Genomic DNA, 19,626 nt, shown 5'->3' on the forward strand with positions numbered 1-19,626 from the left:
ACTCTCTCTCTGTCACCTCTGGGGGAAGATCCTTGTCTCATTTCATTTCTACAGCCCCAGTGTTCCTGGGTTGCTTACCATTCTTCAAATGACATCCATCCCCCACCCCCATTCATGATCCAGATTCTCTAGTAGATTCTCGAGAGCTGAGATTACCAGATAAGTGACTACTGGATAAACTGTTCATAGATTTAAAAATATTCGTGTCTCTTCCTGTCACTTAAACAATAGCGAAAATTGGGATAGACTCAAAGATTAGTAAAATCAACGACAATGGTCCATGACATCATTAAGGACCGAGGATTTTCCATGTTTTTACTTTGTCATCCTCAACAGTTTGCTTTTGTCCTCAGACTCGTCCCCTGAGACAATTCCGAAATGACTCACTCTGCTGAGCTTCAAATCTCACAAAACAAGCTAGGAGGGTGGAATATGGCATTTACCGGTGCATTTTTGTGCACGCCAATCCAATTTCTAATCTGCTCTGATGTTGACAAGTGACATAAACTAATCTGTCATGAGTTGTTTATGATCTTCCTTGTCCCCAGTGTTCACACAAGCACATCACAAGGACAATCTATTCCTGTCTTGGAATGCAGTTGCCTGAAATGTTACCACACCCACCTTGGAAATCAACAAGTTTGAACAGCTCCAACCTTGGAATAAAGGTCTTTGTAAACAGTGTTACCTGCTAGCAGAGGCAGTTTGAAACTGGTTCCACCAGTGTGACAAGGAGGCTGATTTCTCCACATTGGACAGACACAAAGCCTCCAGTTTTCTTTAAGGAGCCATACAAAAGGACACCTAGTCACGTTGCAGGGTGAAGACACCACTGGAAATCCCAGTGTTGTTTAGTGCTATCAAATGGGTTCCAACTCATAGCGAGCCTGCATAGGGTTTCCAAGGAGCGGCTGATGTGTTTGAACCATCAACTTTGTGATTCAAACTGCCCTTGTGGTCAGTGCTTATCCTAAAGCATCACACCAGGACTCCATTGTTACTGTTAAGTGTTGTCAAGTCTGGTCCAGTTCATAGTGACCCTGTATAGGGTTTCTGAGGAGCTGCTGATGGATTTGAACTAATGACCTTGAGGTTAGCAGTCCAGTGCTTATACAACAGTGCCACCGAAATATGAGCATAGTCATAATTAATGTGTGGGGGAAATGGCGTGATGGAGGTATGTAACAATGGGGGTAAAAGATATGTAAGGAGGGCTCCCTGGAAGAGGTGACATTTGAGTTGGGTTAAGAAAAAGAATATGCCAGAAGGACAGTTGTGGAAGCTGAACCTTTGAAAAATGTGTTAACAATACTGAAAATTCCCTTTAAGAAATCTTAACACTTCAGAAAAAGAAATACTTATTAGGACAGAAAAGAAAAATGATAGGTATCTGGAAATATGTCCTTAAGATTAGAGTTTAGAAGGAAACTTTTAAAGAAACTTACGACACATACTGCAATATCCTATATAAGCTTTCTAATTGAAACTGCCAGAATTAAAACAAAATTGTTCAGAAATTATAACACAAGGCATCTAAAATAATGGTTTCTCTGCCTTGAAAAATGGTACTGCATAAAGTCCAGTTTAGTTATAAAGATTTTCAGGTATTCTTATAACCCTAACTGCTCTCTGGATAACACCAGAATATTGAATACTGAAACATGATGAATACCACCAGAATACTGTCAGACATAGTGCCGGAAGATGAGACCCTCAGGTTAGAAGACATTTAAAATATGATTGGGGAATAGCTGCCTCCTTAAAACTAGAGTTACAGTGATGATGTGAATGGAGTAAAGCCTTCAGGACGTTCATTTGCTGATGGGGCACAACTCAAAATGAGAAGAAATAGCTGTAAACATCTATTCATCATGGAAGCATGTCAAAAGAGGGAACAAATCTTTACAGCGAGGATCATTCCCACCCCTTCTATATACAGGGTAGACAGAGATGGGTAACATGGACATTGACTACTCAAATGGTGGGGGCTACAAAGGCAAGAAGTGACTGGTTTACAAGGATTCAAGAGGGAGCCTAGATCCAGAGGGTACAGAGGAAAGTAGAATCTCCACTGAGTAGTATCCAATCTGTCTGGGTGGGGCTGATGAAAGGAGATGTGGATAGCACTCATGTGGTACAATAGTGAATAATTATTATCAGGACTGACTGTAAGGGTTGAAAGTGTAAAGGTAGATGTTTTGTAGCAAAAGGAAGGGAGTGGTTGCCTTTGCAGTCTAGGAGTGGAGGTCCCTGGAACCATCAAGGGAGAAGAGTAAAGAGTGGGACCCTTCCCAGAGAAACAGTGATGCCAGAGATGGAGGCAGAGATGATGTCGTAGAGAGATGGAGTGGCTGGGGATTCTAGACCCAGAGAGGGAGAGGGACTGTGTGCTGATGGCCAGGGGACAGGCTTGCCCCTTTGATTGGTAGAGGGGATTGTAACCACGGCAAAGTAATGATATATGATAGGATGAATGTAAAGCTAATGTTCTTCCATGTAAACTATCACATAATTCACAATAAAACATTTTTTTTTTTTTTTAATGGGAGCATGGAATGTTTGAAGTATGAGTCTAGGAAAATTGGAAGTTTCCAAAAATGAAATGGAACGCATTATTGTAGGCACTGGCTTGAAATGGATTGGTACTGACCATTTTTAATCTGACAATCACATGGTTTACTGTGTGGGGAATGGAAATTAAAGAGGAATGGTATTACCTTCATCATCAAAGAGAACATTTCAAGATCTATTATGAAATATAATGCTGCTATCTGTGATAGGATAATATCCATGTGACTATAAGGAGGACCAGTTAATACCACTATTATTCAAATTTATGCAACAAACAACCTCTAAAGTCAATGATGATGAAATTGAAGAATTCTACTAACTTCTTCGGTCTTAAATTGATCAAGCATGCCATCATGATGTATTGATAATTACTAGTGACTGGAATGCAAAGGCTGGAAACAAAGAGGAAGGATCAGTAGTTGGAAAATATGGCCTTGGTGATAGAAATGATGTTGGAGATTGCATGATTGAAACTTGTAAGACTAATGATTTCTTCATTGCAAATACCTCTTTAAAACAACATAAAAGATGATTATACACATGGACTTCACTAGATGGGACACACAGAAATTAAATCGGCTACATCTGTTAAAAGAAAGTTTGGGAACGCTCCAAGCCATCAGCTAAATGTGGCCAAGAGCAGGCTTTGGAATAAACCATCCATTGCTTATAGGCAAGTTCAGACTGAAGCCAAAGAAAATTAAAGCAGGCCCACAGGAGCCTAAATATGACCTTGAACATATTCCACTTGAATTTAGAGACCATCTCAAGAACAGATTTGATGAAAACTAATACAGAAAACCAGAGGAGTTGTGGGATGACATCAAGAACATCATACAGGAAGAAAGCAAAAGGCCATTAAAAATATAAGAAAGAAGAAAAAGACCAAAATGGATGTCAGAAGAGACCCTGAAACTTGCTCTTCAGTGTAGCGATGTTAAAACAAATGGAAGAAATGAAGAGGTGAAAGAGCTGAGCAGAACAGTTGAAAGGGCAGCTGGAGAAGACAAAGTCAAGTATTATAATGAAATGTGCAAAGATTTGTAGTTAGAAAACTAAAAGGAAAAAACACGCTTAGCATTTCTCAATCTGAAAGAAATGTAGGAAAGATTCAAGCCTTGACTTGAAATATTGAAGGATTATATGGGTAAAATAATGAATGATGCAGACAGCATCAAAAAAGAAGGAATACACAGAGTCACTGTACAAAAACAAATGATCAATGTCCAACAGTTTCAAGAGGTAGCATATGATCAAGAGCCATTGGTACTGAAAGAAGAAGCCCAAGGTGCACTGACAGCATTGGCAAAGAAAGATAAGGCTCCAGGAATTGATGGAATTTAAATCTTGCAACAAATTGATGCAGCATTGGAGGGGTGTTGGTTAGAAGGAGGTGAATTCAGTTCTAGACCTGAAGGGTGACTAAAGGCCATTGTCTCAAGGGTTTCACCAATTTCTCTCTGACTAGAAATCCTGGTCTTTCTCATGTGAACTGTACTCTTTAAATGAGTGCATTTTATCATGCATGTACTATATAGCAATAGATATGTTTTCAAGGTGATTATGGGGGGTGCCAATATATGCATGAATTACATAGTGCCAGGGGCGCTATTATTGATTCTTGTTGTTGTTAAGTACCCTAGAGTCAGGCTCATAGTGACCCTTTTTAGGGTTCCCAAGGAGGGGCTGGTGGGTTTGAACTGCCAACCTGTGGTTAGTAGTCCAGTACTTATCCTTCAGCCATGGTGACTGCGACCCTGTACGGGGTTTCCACGGTGATTGTATACACTTAAATAATAAATTGGGCTTTCAGATTGAACTAAAATTAAGCAGAGCACAATTGGGTTAGATTCCTGACATCCTCCTATATGTAGATCATCTATGTTGTTGTTGTGTGCCATGGAGTCGGTTCCGACTCACAGCGACCCTGTACGGGATTTCCAAGGCTGTAAATCTTTACGGGAGCAAAAAGCTTTATCATTCTCCCATGGAACATCTGGTAGTTTCAAACTGCTGACCTTGGTGTTGATTTGTAACCACCATGCTACCAGAGCTCCTTATATGTAGATCATCTATAGGGGAGAAGAAATGGAAGACCAAGAGAGATGGGGAGGAAACTGTTTAACCCTTGTGAGACATATACTGCCCACCAACATTGTCAGCTTCTCAGATTTTTGGGGAAGCTGCTATCCCAGTTGTGGTACGTTCCTGATAGGGACTTGTATTATGACATGATTCTGAAGACAAACCTCACCTACCAATCCTGCCATCAGAGTCTACTGGGACATATGTGTCCCATGTAATTGTATCTAAATCGATATAACCACACACACACACACACAAATTTCCCCTAGATTTCAGCAAGCTTCGATTACTGAAAACACATGGTGCCCACAAAAAAAAAAAAAAAAATTCTAAGTAGAAAGAATTCAGTCATGAAAGAGATAAGAAAGACTTAAACCATGCTTTGAGAAATGAACAGATGCTAAACAGCCACCACCATACCTACAGATGAAAAACTGGTTGATCATCCAAATCTAGAGCCCAGAAATTCACATGTAGTTTCTGAAACCAATAGTTTTAAACATAAGCTAACAGCTTCATGGGACTATGAAATACATATGTTTCTGCTACCAAACAAAGCAAAGCAATTTCACTGAAGAGTGTAATTCAAGAATTTGTCCCAGAAAAAGAAGAACCCAGGATGTAGTTTCCAATGACAAAATGTCAAGCATCATGTTAGTCTAGGAGTCCTGGTGTGGTGCTGTGGGTTAATGCGTTGGACTGCAAGGTCGGTTTGAACCAAGGCCGGAGGTTCAAGCTCCCCAGCCACTCCTTGGAAACCCATGCAGGGCCATTATGAGTCAGAACTGACTGGATGGCACTTGACAACAACAACATTAATATAAGGAACTCTGGTAGCACATTGTTAAGCACTTAGCTGCTAACCAAAAGATTTGCAGCTCAAACCTATCAGCAGTTCCATGGAAGAAAGACCTGGCAATCTGCTCCCATAAGGACCAACCCATTGTCATTAAGTCCATTCCAACCCATAGCAGCCCTGTAGGCAGAGCAGAACTGCGCCATGAGGGATCCAAGGGGGCAATGTTTACAGAAGCCGACTGCCACTTCTTTCTCCCTCAGGGCAGCTGGTGGGGTCCAATCAAAGACCTTTGACTCTCAGCTAAGTGCTTCACCACTGTGCCACCAGGGCTCCTGCCAGTAAGATCACAGCCTAGGAAACCTATTAGGATGGTTTCACTCAGCTCTATAGGCTCACTAGGAGCCCTGGTGTGGTGCTATGGATTAATGTGCCAGACTGCAAAGCCATTTGAACTGCAAGGTCGGGGCGGTTCAAGCTCACCAGCTACTCCTTGGAAACCCTATACAGGGTCGCTATGTGTTGGAATTGACTCGATGGCACTTGACAACAACAACATAGGGTCACTGTGGAGTCCCAGTGTGATGTCGTGGGATAATGCTCTAGACTGTAGAGTCGGTTTGAACTACAAGGTTGGCAGTTCAAACTCACCAGCTGTTCCTCAGAAACACTATACAGGGTTGCTATGGGCCGGAAATGACTCGATGGCACCTAACAACAATAACATAGGGCCACTATGAGTGGAATTAACTCAGCATCAGACAGCAACAATGTTATCTGTTTTTGCTGTTACAAAATGCTATCAAATTGACTTCTACTCATAGTGACCATACTATGTCCAACAGAATGAAAGACTGCCCAGTCCTCAGCCTTTTGTTGCAACTACTGGGTCAATACATTTCATTCAAGATCTTCCACTTTTTCATTGACCCTGACTTTAGCAGCAGGTTGTCCTTCTCTAGGGGACTGGTCCCTTCTGATAATATGTCCACAGTATGTGAGATAAAGTCACACCATCCTTCTTTCTAAGGAACATTCTAGCTAGACTATTTCCAAGGCAGACTTGTTCCATCTGTGGCAGTCCATGATACAGTCCATAATCTTTGCCAGCATCCTAATTCAAGTTCTTCTTTGTCCTTCCTAATTCATTGTCCAGCTTTCACAAGCATATGAAGCAATTGAAAATATCAGGGGATTTCAAAAAGTTTGAGGAAAATTCCATTAGAATTTGAATTAGAATTAAAATTCCATTCAAATTTCATTTGAAGCCTTCTCATACCATGACTTGGATTAGGCAAACCTTAGCTCTCAAAGTGACAGCTTTGCTTTTGAAGACTTTACCGAGGTCTTTTGCATTAGATTTTCCCAATGCAATACATTGATTTCTTGACTGTGCTTCCTTGGGTATTGATTTTGGATCTAAGTAAAATGAAATCATTGACAACTTCTGTCTTTTCTCTGTTTATCATGATGTTATTTATTGGTCTAGTTATGAGGATTTTTGTTTTCTTCACATTGAAGTAGAATCCATACTGCAGTCTTTGATCTTCATCAGATCTTCAAATCCTCTTCGATTTCAGCAAACAAGTTGTGTCATCTACATATCACAGGAGGCTAAAGAGTCTTCCTCCAGTCCTGATGCCACATTGTTTTTCAAGTAGTTCTGCTTCGCAGATTATTCACTCAACATGTTGTTGTCAGGTGCCATTGAGTTGGTACCGACTTACAGTGACCTTATGCACAGCAGAACGAAACACTGCCTGATCCTGGGCCAACCTCACTATTGTTGCCACACTTGAGTCCATCGATGCTGCCACTTGGCCAATCCATTTTGTTGGGGGTCTTCCTCTTTTTCTCTGTCCCTCCACCTTACCAAACATGATATCCTTCTCCAGCAACTGGTCCCTTCTGACAATATATCCAAAGTATGAGAGATGAAGTTTGGCCATCCTGGCCTCCAAGGAGCACTCTAGCTGCACTTCTTCCAACACAGATCTGTTTGTTCTTCTGGCAGCCCATGGCACTTTCAATATTCTCCTCCAACACCGTAACTCAAATGCATAAATTATTCTATGGTCTTCCTTATTTACAGTCAGATGTATAAATCTGATGAAAGGATACAATCTGCCTCAAAATAAACCACAAGATCTCTAATGACCTCCAGTGGTTCTAACTAAAATGACTGTGTACATGATACATAAAACTAACATGGTATACCACAAAACAATTAGTGCATAGATATGGTTTCTTACTCTCTTATCTTGAAAGCTGCAATGTCTGAATAAAAAGAAATATAGCCAATGTCTGCTATGAAGTGTGGTACCTCCCCACTCCCCACCCCCATTATTTTTAAGCATTCACCTAAATCTCTGTTTTTCTGTGGTCTGTCTGCATGGCCTTTGGAATATAGGCAGGAAGGTGTCTGTCTCCCTCCAGTGACTCCTTCAGGGAGGCTCAGTTAACAGTCCACTGTGCACCCACAGCAGTAAACTGGCAACAGAAGCGAGTAAGGGGAAATGAATAAATGGCTGACCAAAAGAGATGGCATAAATAAGTGTAACAAAGAGTGGGTGGCAGGGAATGCAAACTAAAACAAATCAATTTGGCCATGCATAAATGTTGTTTGGTAGCCACTTAAGAAATTTGAAGTTTAGCCTCTCCCCTAAACTCACCGCCAGGTTATAATGAAAGCAACTCTGCCACACCTAGCATTTCACTTAACAGATATAAATAAATAAGCTCAAACCACTCTCACAATCTGAATGAAATCCCAGCTCCCAGCTCTTTGAGTCAAAGTTTCATTCGATTTAGAAGAGAGAATAATCCCAAAACAGAATTATAGTACTTTTGTTGTTGGCCTCAGGCTACCAGAAGTTATCCAGTCTAGCACAAGGGTTGCTTACTCGGGGATGAAGCCTATGGCACCATCAATCATTACAAGCGCCTGCTACAGACTTGACTGGGTTCTTCTACGAGTTCTAGACATGCTGGAGAACTCTCTAGAATGTTTTGCTTAATTCATACATTTTGAATATCATTTTAATTTCACTAACAGTAGTCTATTTCTAATATTCGCCTACTGTTAAGAAGCCCTTAATTGCTAGGATAATAACAAATTTCTGGTATTTCCTATGCTAATCGTAAAGCATCTTGTCATAATGAAGCAAGTTTGAGCTTTCCACTGTTGTGCTAGATGACCCTCCTTAGAGTAAGAGTTTCTGATCAGCTGCCCTTTGGTATAATTTCAACTAACACATTCAAGTGGAACACAGTGCTAGAGTATTATAAAGTAAATTACAGGCATGGTCACAGAGGCAATGGGAAGGACTGAAATAAAGACCCATCCTCGTCACTGATTACTATTATAGGAGTCTTGCCCATATTCCTAAATGCTGTTGCTGGCATCACTTTTCATGTATTTTCAGAATTGTTCTTTCATTTAATAAATATTTATGGAATGCCTACTATGTGCCAGAGACCCATTTTGGGATTTACTGTCAAGATTCCCAAGAGACTTGATTATAATAAGAGAAAGTTTAAAATTCACTGATTGAAGCACTGAAAAATTGTTAGTAAACCCTAAAATGTCCCTCTATGGCATGAAGACATTGAAGCTCCCCAGGGCTCTATTTCACCCTCAAGAAGGAAAGGCCGGTACTTGAAGAGTCTGTTTATAGACATTAAAATATCAATTGCTTAATTTCTTTTCCTAAGGAAAAAAACAGTCTTTAAGGGTTATATAAGCATTTTTGCTATATTTTATTTTCTTTAAGAAACAATGATAATCACACCATTAGGCTATTTTTACCTTAATTGTGACTTAGAGCACCGTAACAAAATCGTGAATAAGAATTCTTGGCGTTGCTTATTAGTCCAGAGGTCAAACCAGTGACTTATGAGGCCAACTCTTTCCTGAAAGAGCTACAAGAACAAAAACATGGTATTTTGCTGTACAGTGTAATATATTCTTAGTTGCTAAGCAATCCTGAGGCAATCTGCTAACAATCTCACAGCTAATATTTGCATAGCACATTAAGTTCACTAAGCACATTCACAAATGTACTGGGGGGTCTTACTTCAGCTTAAACTGCTCTTATCCTGAACTAGTTGGGTGGTTGCTGAGAAAGGTTGGCAAGGGATGTAATTACAGATGGGCTTCTCTGGAAAACAAAGAGGTAATCATTCCTGGCTCTTGTTTCTACCTAATGTAGCGTGGGGGAAAAACATATTCCATACATTTAATCTTGAAAACATAGACAGGTTAGATGCATTGTGAAAACAGGGCCATTTGAGGTAGGTATTATTTTACTAACCCACAGCCTGGAGTTTCATAGAACTTACCTAACTGAAAGTTCATAAATATTGCTAAGTAGGCATTGTTAGTGTGTTTCAGGAAAAGCATACACTAAGGACCAGCATCCACTCAGACCTGGATTTCAATCTAGCTTTGCTCTAATAAGCATATTAAACTCACTGCATTTAGGGCAGGCTTTAGCCCCAGCCCTGACTAGGCTTCTTCTGTGTGAATGGCCCCACCTGAGCTCTTATGACCTAGTTGGCCTTCTCCACTAAGGCCTGGCAGAACTGCCCTATATCATTCAATGACGTCTTCATTTATTGCCTTTCAAAAGAGTGGCCAGCCACAGACTACATGGAACTATACAGTTGGCACAAGAGGGATGAGAGGCTCAAAGTAGCATACTGAGAAGAATTCATTAATAGTCCCCACCAACCGCCACCACTGACAGCGCCCTTCTCCTCTCTCATCCCCATTACAGAGACCCATTGGGGGTACTGGAGGCCGTCATTTTGACCCTGAGGATAGATTGATCTCCAGCCTCCTGTAAGGTAGGACTTGGGGGCTGGGGTAAGAAGTAACTGTCTTTGAGGCATATAAATCTAGGTTTATTTTTGCTTAAAAGAAATAGACTAAAAAATTAAGCCCTTTACAGAAATTTTTTAAAATATGCGAACATGAGGTCCTCTATAAGATAGTACAATTAAGCATATAAATGAAATGTCTTGTTCTAGTATGTGAAACTCACCTGTCTATTTAAAGACATGTTGCTAAAAGGTGTCCAGGCACTAAATCGTGTCTGGAAGCTCTCCATTTCCAGGGTTTTCCTGGGAGATACCCCAAGTGACATCTCAGCAAATTGTTTTCTTCCAGTCTTAGGAACTACAGGTTCATTTCAATCGATATTTAAAATCACCTGGAAACATCCAACATATTAATGTTCTCACAGGAATTATATCAAGGTCATTTTTAAACTTATAAAAATTACATCAATTCATTTTCAGATTTAATTTTTTTTCTTGAAGGAGGCCTGGGGGCACAGTGATTAACTGCTAATTGAAAAGTGGGCAGTTCAAACCCACCAGCCACTTCATGAGAGGAGACCTGGAGCTGTCTTCCTGTAACGATTACAGTCTTGGAAGCTGTATGGGACAGCTATATTCTATTCTATAGGATCATTATGAGTCAGAATCAACTTGCTGGCACATACATACATAGTTTCATGGAAGGTAATACATATTCTTACATATGGGGCATCTAGGAGTGCCAAATAATTGCAATGATTCTGCCCTTATCACCAAGTCTAAATCTAAACAAGAGTTGCTTTTATTTTACTTGGAAAATAGAAGACAAAAAAAACAAATTTCAGGAAGTACTATTAATGACTAAGGAACTGACGTTATTTTTTATCAGCCAAAATGATTGATTGTTCATTCTCCAGACATATTCATTCCCCTGAAAGCAAGAATCTGAAATGCTCGAAGAAGACTCTTAGTCCATTCTGCCTAACTTTTGGCAAAACAAGTCCGGAGGATGTGGGGGGACATTAGGCTGCTATATTAGGTACTTAGGGAATGTGACTGGCACATTGAAGTGTTTGACTAGTCAAAAGGTTGGTGGTTTGTACACACCCAGAGATGTCTTGGAAGAAAGGCCTTGTAATCTGTTTCCAAAAGTTTTGTTGTTGTTGTTGTTGTGAAGTACCTTCAAGTAGATTCCGACCCATAGTGACCCTGTATAGGGTTTCCAAGGAGCAGCTGGTGAGCTTGACCTACCGACCTTGTAGTTCAAATGACTTTGCAGTCTGGCGCATTAACCCACAGCGCCACACGGGGACTCCTAAAAAGGTGACGGCCTTGAAAACTCTATGGCGCAGTTCTCCTCTGCAGTACATGGAGTCACCATGCATTGGAATGGACTCAACAATTGGTTTGGTCTTGGTTTTATTAGTTATCATAACAAATTATCCTACAATTTAATAGCATAAAACAATAAACATTTATTATTTCAAAGTTTCTGTGGGTGAGAAGTTCAGATAGAGCTTGGTGAACAGAGAGTGCTACCTCTGCCTCAGGGTCTCTCAGAAGATAGAATCAAGGTGTTGGTCAGAACTACAGTGCTATCTAAAGGCTGTGAAGCTCACTGCCATGCTTGTTGGCAGGATTCAGTCCCACATGGGCTGTTGGATCCATGGAGACCTCTCTCTTTTCCTTGCTGTGGGAGACCATAGCTGCTGGCTTCCATCGGAGGGAGCGAGTGAGACAGTAAGGGACAGTGCACAATGGGCCGCCAGTCTCTTTGTAACTTAACCTCAGAAGGAACAACCCATTACTTTGACCATATTTTATCAGTGAGAAGCTAGTCACTAACTATGTCCAGGCCACACTCAAGGGAATGGAAATCCAGAAAGGTACAAACAGGAGTTACGATCTATCGTGGTTCACCTTTTGGGTTAGTTTCCTTGCTTTCCCACCTGCAAAACCCACTCTCCTAATCCCTAAGGGAAGCAGCCCCAAAGTTCCATCTAAATATCTGAGCTCAGAGTCTAGAAGATATGAATGATTCACAATAGTCTATATAAGTCCAGAGACTCCTGGTGTGGTACTGCAGGATCAGCATTGGACTAGGAACCACAAGGTCGGAGGTTTAAACCCATCAACTGCTCCTTGGAAACCCTGTACAGGGTCGCTATGAGTCAGAACTGACTCAACAGCACTTAACAACAACAACATAGCTCTTCTTGGGGAACACAGTGGCCCCGTACCGTAAGCACTGGGCTGTGAACTACAAGGACCACGGTTTGAATCTGCCAGCTGCTCCGAGGGAGAAAGATGAGGCTTTCTGCTCCTGTGAAGATTTAAAGCCTTAGAAATCCTATAAAGAAAGGGTCACTGTGAATCAGAACCAACTCAATAGCACTTAACAACATCAGCAACAATACCTCTTGAACCAAAGATGTGAGAACTAAAAGCCCCTTGATGCTACACACACAACATTATTTATATACATATGTTGTTGTTAAGCACCATGGAGTCGGTTCTGACTCATAGCCATCCTGTACAGGGTTTCTGAGGCTGTAAATCTTTACTGGAGCAGAAAGCCTCATCTTTCTCCCGAGGAATAGCTGGTAGTTTTGAACTGCCAACCTTGAGGTTAGCAGCCCAATTCGTAACCACTATGCTACCAGAGCTACACACACACACACACACACCACCCCTCCACCCCCTTCAGAAACCCTGTATGGGTTTCTGATCTATAAATCTTTACAGTAGCTGAAAGCCTCATTGTTTTCCTGTTGAGCAGCTGATAGATTCAAACTGCCAACCTTGTGGTTAGCAGCCCAACTCATAACCCACTATGCTACCAGAGTCCTGGTATGGCAATGGACGACAAGGTCAGTCTGAACTTCGAGGTGAGCAGTTAATACCCACCAGCTGCTCCTCCTCCAAAACCCTATATATATAAGGTCACTACAACTTGAAACCAACTTGAGGGCACTTCATAGCAACATTATATATGTATACGGAACATGGGAAGTATAGCTGCAGTAACAATCCCCCTTTGTAAAGGAGAGGAACGAGAGACAGCAGAGCTGCTTTCTAGCAGTTGTGAAACCCTGCTACAGAAGGCTGGGGCCCAATGATCATTAGGTCATTTCACACAATCACAGTCTGTGTTAGTCCATGTTAGTGATGCTTTTGGCAAAATAATTCTGAAAATGTCTTTCAGATTATTTACTTACAGGCAATTCTACGGGACTTGACTATTTAAAGATCATTTTCTCTCTTTAAATTTGGCTGTAGGTATTTTGAGCCTAACAGGTTTACTTAGGAAGATCTGCACTCTAAATGTCCTTTCCCTGAGTTATTTTTCTGCCCCAAAGTATCTGCTGGGATGCCGCCTTCTTCCATTCAGAAATCCTAGTAGGGGTGTTTTGACCCTTGCCACTCGGCAAAGTTTTAAGCAGCATTGGTAACTCAAAGCCCTTCTCTGTCTTCTCTTCACAAATGACGATGTCAGTCAGCTTTACCTTCCAACCTCGCACATTGCTATTTTGGTGGGCTCTCTAAATTAATTTTCTTTTCTGTTGGAAAACAAGCCAAATATTTTCTGAGCTCTTCTATTTTTTTTTGTAACATCTTAGTAAATGTAGCCAGAAGTGATAAACTCATTCCAATAATATTATTTTTAAAAAATCATTTCTTAGCCTAAAATTCAAACTCATTAGGCATATAAGCTGGCCTTCAAGTTACTGCAGACTACAGTTTTAGAATATTTGCTTCACTACATAACATGGATTGCCATTTTTCCAAGTGTCCAATGATAGTTCCATGCTGTAAGACTCAGTGCCAAATCATTTAGAATGCATTGCTGTTATGGTGGGAGCACTCCACTCCTGGAACCAATTTCTTTGTTAGCCAGGTTATGCTGTGTTAACAATCAGAGGGGAGATCAGGCAGTTCAAACCACAGTGTTTTTATAGCTGGTTATATAAGGAGCTCTGGTAGCGTAGTGGTTACGACTCGGGCTGTGAACCGCAAGGTCAGCAGTTCGAAACTACCAGCCGCTCCGCGGGAGAAAGATGAGGCTTTCTACTCCCGTAAAGATTTACACCCTCGGAAACCCTGTACAGGGTCGCTATGAGTCGGAACCGACTCCACGGCACATAACAACAACATATATAAGGAGCTCTGGTAGCATAGTGGTTACGAATTGGGCTGTGAACCTCAGGGTCAGCAGTTCGAAACTACCAGCTGTTCCGTGGGAGAAATATGAGGCTTTCTGCTCCCGTAAAGATTCACAGCCTCGGAAACCCTGTATAGGGACGCTGTGAGTCGGAACTAACTCCACGGCACATAACAACAACAACAACAAGTGGTGGCTGACCTTGAGGTTCACAGCCCAATTCGTAAACACGCTCTTAGAGGCATGAAAAATGACCAAGAATAACCATGTTCTGGCTCCTCATATTTTTTCCTGGTGATGGTACATCATTTCTCACATTCATTGGTCAAAGTATGTCATACTGTTCTATTACCTGAATTCAGCAGGACAGAAAACTATATTCCTGTCCCAAATAGACTCATCAAATATTTATGAAGATATAATCTACTAAAGTTCCTGATCCACTTCAGGAAGTTAATAAAATATTGATACCAAAACTCGGAAGGAGAGGGAAAGAAAGGAAAATTACACAGTAACATTCCTCATGAATACAGCAGTAAAAATTCAATCACATCATTATCCTTTTTGAATGCAGAAGGGGATTTTAACAGGACAATGGTGTTAGTATAGAGACAGACAAACAAACCAGTAGACAGAAGTTCAAAAATACATAGACATTTGACAGATGACAGCAATGGAGACAGAATAGACTTTTCCATTTATATCAAATAGATGATCTGTTTAAAAATGAAAAGGAGAAAAATTGAATTCCTTTCTCACACTATATACACAAACACATCAACTGTATGAAGGCTTTGCATATATATAAAATATTGGGCTCAGTATCAGTGGAAAAATGCATCAAATCAGTGGCTCTAACTCTCTTAGGAGATCACGTTCATTACAGGCAGCCCCCAGGCTAAAAACATCCAATTTATATACTACCCATAGTTTCAAACCAACCTCTTAAAGCCTATTTATTGTATTTTTAAAATTTGAGATACATGCAATGGTTCATAATAACAAATGGATGCTACCTTGCTATGTACGTCAAAACATCATCATTATTATTATTACTGTATTCTTATGCTAAAGATGTGTAGCATATCTGGAAGTATTTCTGTAATTTTTTCATGCATAGAAACATTCACTCTACACTATATAGTAAGACAAACATTTGACTACTATTAGATACAAATTGTATCTTATTGTTCAGACTTACAAATTTGATTTAAGGAACAAAACTCGCTCACTTGTATTCCACTGACTGCCTATTCTAAAGACATTATAACACAAGTTGGTCAATCACTTCTTTGTGGAATTCTAGATGGGATTCAAAGTTCTAAGGGTTTTTTTGCCTCCTAACTCTGTGTTGCTATAAATTCCAAGAAGATAGAGAAACTTGTGGCCTTTGTAGCTGAAGAAAACTTCATTGGAGAGTCAGAAGAATTTGAGAAAAAAAACAAATATTTCTAGTGCCTCATTACATTCAGTGAGATAGAAGCATATTTTAATATATGTTGTTAAGTGCCATAGAGTCTGTTTAAACTCATAGTGACCCCAAAGAGCAGCTGGTGGGTTTGAATTGCTGACCTTATGGTTAGCTGTCTATTGCTTATTCTATGTAAACTTTATGTGAAAGCTTACACAGCCATTTAGGTGCCCATTTAATTTGTACCAATTAGTCCACAACATTGGTTATAATTTTCTCAATGTACCAGTATTCTCGTAATTTCCATTTTGTTTGGTCTGTTTCCATTTATCTCGTTTCCTGTCCCTCCTTCCTTTCTCATCTTTGCTTTTGGGTAAATGTTGACCATTTGATCTCATATAATTGATTGTTTAAGGGAGCATCATATTCTTCATGGGTGATATTGTGTATTGTATAAGCCTAACTACTCTTTGGCTGAAAGGAGACCTCCAATAGTGGCTTCAGTTCCACATTAAAAGGGTGTCTTAGGATGGTACTCTCAGGGATTCTTCTAGTCTCTATCAGTCCAGTAAGTCTGGTGTTTCTTTGGAATTCGAGTTTTGTTCTACATTTGTCTTCCATTCTATAGGGGAACTTCTATTGAGAAGGATTTTTTTTAATGAACATGTTGGAAAAACATGTATTATATTAGAAACATTTCAAGAATATAATAGATAGCATGGCATAGTATCATGCAGCAAGGCAGCAAACTGGTTCAGCCTGGTTCAGTCATGACCAATGATGCAAAACCAGAATGGACCCAAAATTTTTAAAATGTGGGTAAACTGGAACAATAGCCAAAACAGGGGAAAATACAATAGAAACAATGGAAAATACAATGGAAACATAATCTCCTTCTTAGGAGATAAAGGCAGCATACACATTGCACAGCATCAAATCTCTTCACTGGCTGAATTGAACATTGTGGTGGCCGGTTCAATGATGGCCGCCAACCACACCATAGCCCTGGTAATAATCCATCCACAAGCATCAGGTTCCCTCTGGGAAGGGCTCACAATACCTCTTCCTGCTCTCCCATTCCAGGGCTTTGACCTGTTGTTTTTCCTGTTCCAATTAGCATTCCAGATTAGCAAATTTAAGAAATTTGAGTGTGTTCTGGTTTTCTTTTGTTAGCCATGACTGAATCAGTTAGAAGGCCCTGGCATCAGATTTAATTCCTGCTCTGCTCCTCCAGAATTGAAGCTTTAAAACTAATTTAATATCTGACCCTCAGTTTCTTCATTTATAAAGCAAGTCAATGATGTGTCTTGACAAAGTGCAGTATAATAATGTGTTGATCAGATAAAAACTTCATGGCAATGTGGGACATTAAGTATCTCTTTCTGAATCAACACTAAATCAAAACAAATCCTTAGTTTCATAAGATGCCCAGCTGTTGTTTCATGAAATCTCTCCAAGAGCCAACATAAGGGATTTTTTATTTAGCAAAATTCCCAAGATTGTTATTATCTTCTGTGTTAAGGGATTACTGAGTTACAAAATGAGTTGAACATTACAGAAAATTGTTGCTGTCGCTGCTGGTGGGCTTAAATATGTGAGCTCAGTAGATCACATATCTATAGAATTTCTACAGGGTTTTTTCCACTATCTAAGATATCAACTTGTCTGATTAACTATTCATATTCAGCCCAAAGAGAAGAGTCATCTGGCAATTACTGTTTTAAAGGGAATGATATCTTTTCTTATTTGAAATAGTGTTCCCATCAAATAATAATTTATCACCCATCTGTCAGTTTTTTGGCACTATGATAGATTGGCTATGATGCCACTGGCACTTCACATATCCTGGGAGGGTCGCCCATGATGAATAAGCTTCAGCTGAGCTTTCAGACTAAGGCAGAGTAGTTTCTTCCTACTCTGGCTTAGATTTCTACTTGTGAAAATCTGCCAATGAAAAGAACAATGTTTGACTCATTGGTTTTGGACATGTCATGGAGGGACCAATTGTTGGAGGGGACACCACATTTGGTGAAGAAGAGGACCAGTATTGGTGAGTTGGATTCACACAATGGCCACAATGATGGGCTTGAATTTGCCAGCAATGCTGAGGAGGATGTAGGATGAGGCAACTTTTCATTACATTCTACTTTAGGGTGTCATGAGGTGGAGTCGATTCAATGGTAGCTATTGACATAAAATATAAATTGATGGTCCTCCAGAAAAATCTACATCTATGGTGAAATACGGAAATGATTGATTGAACAACCATGTTTCTATTTTGCAGGGCATTGTGGAATATCTGCATGCTAATGCTTACACTGAATCTCCAAGAAGGGAAAATAATATGCAGCATTCCCTTTGATCATTGTAGCGTGCAGCCTTTCATAGTGTTTGTTATCTATTGCTGTGTAACAGATTATGTAAAAACGTTGTAGTGTAAAACAATATACATTATCTCAAGGATTCTTTGAGTCAGGAACCTAGGCATGGCTGATTAGGTATCTCCGTTTTTCTAGAGTGGCTATAACAAAAACACCATGAAGTGGGTGGCTATAAAGCACAGAAATGTCTTGTCCCATAGTTTTGTAGGCTAGAAATCCAAATCAGAGCATCAGTTCTAGAAAATGATCCTTCTTATTGGCAGCCCCAGGCATTCCTTGACGTTTTTCTTCTCCCCCAACACTTATTGTACTTTGGGTGAAATCTATATTGCAAATTCATTCCCCATCCAGCAATTCATCTCCCTAATATCTCAGCCCCTCCTTGCCATCTCATTTTTGTGTTGGGGCAACTTTTGCCCATTTTGGTCTTGTTTAGTTGATTGTTCTAAGGAGCATATTTCTTACATGTGTTGATGTTTATTTTATATGCCAATCTATTGTTTGGCTAGAGGGTGACATCTGGGAATGGTTTCAGTTCCAGATTGATAGGGACTGTTAGACCGATAGTCTTGGGGGTTCTTCCAGTCTCTGTCAGTCCAGTAAGCCTGTTTTTCTAATGAAATTGTTTTGTTCTACATTTTTCTTTAATTCTAACTGGAACCATCTGTTGTGTTCCTGGTTAGAGTGGTAGATAGTGGTAGCCAGGCACCATCTAGTTCTTCTGGACTCAGATTAAAGGAGTTAGTGGGTTTTGTAGGCTGGTAGTTTTTTGGACTAATTTCTTCCTTGAGTCTTTGCTTTTCTTCATTCCCCTTTGCTCCAGATGGGAAGAGACCAAGAATTGTATCTTAGATAGATGCTTGCATGTTTTTAAGACCCCAGATGCTACTCAACAAACAGGGATATAGAACATTATCTTTATGAATTATATTATGCCAGTTGAACTAGTAGATTATGTTCTTTAACCTACAAGCCCAGTAACTCATTCCTATGTGGTGCTTGAATATGTCTAAGAAGTTTCCATGATATTATATATGTATGTATATATGTGTGTGTGTGTGTGTGGTAATAAACATGGAACATACACAAATATGAAGGGCTTCAAAAGTTTATAAAAAATGAAATCAGAAGATAATGGAATTTTTCCACAAACTTTGAAGGCTCTTAGCATGTATGTACAATTACCTGCACTAAAACTTATAAATACTTAACATGCACTTAACTAAAAATATAAATACTTAACATGCACTCCAATGCACTCGCCCATCGCTATGCTGTTGTTGTTGTTGTTGTTATTAGGTGCCATCCAGTCAGTGCCAATTCATAGTGACCCTATGCACAACAGATTGAAACGCTGCCCGATCCTGGGCCAACCTCACAATTGTTGTCACGCTTGAGC

General features: G+C 40.0%; 1 protein-coding gene across 1 annotated transcript in view; it reads right to left on the minus strand.

Annotated features, from left to right (window-relative positions):
* The window catches only part of ECT2L (epithelial cell transforming sequence 2 oncogene-like), a 107,368-nt gene extending 96,805 nt beyond the window's left edge, over nt 1-10,563 (minus strand). Inside the window, exons 1-2 of the mRNA XM_006834623.1 lie at nt 10,498-10,563; nt 9,261-9,373 (exon numbers count right to left, since the gene is read on the minus strand). Of these exons, the coding sequence (XP_006834686.1) occupies nt 9,261-9,373; nt 10,498-10,563 (179 nt within the window). The remainder of the gene's footprint in view (nt 1-9,260; nt 9,374-10,497) is intronic.
* Between the last annotated feature and the right edge of the window lie 9,063 nt (nt 10,564-19,626).

The sequence above is a fragment of the Chrysochloris asiatica genome, unplaced genomic scaffold (genome assembly GCF_000296735.1).
Source record: "Chrysochloris asiatica unplaced genomic scaffold, ChrAsi1.0 scaffold00013, whole genome shotgun sequence".
Lineage (NCBI taxonomy): Eukaryota > Metazoa > Chordata > Mammalia > Afrosoricida > Chrysochloridae > Chrysochloris > Chrysochloris asiatica.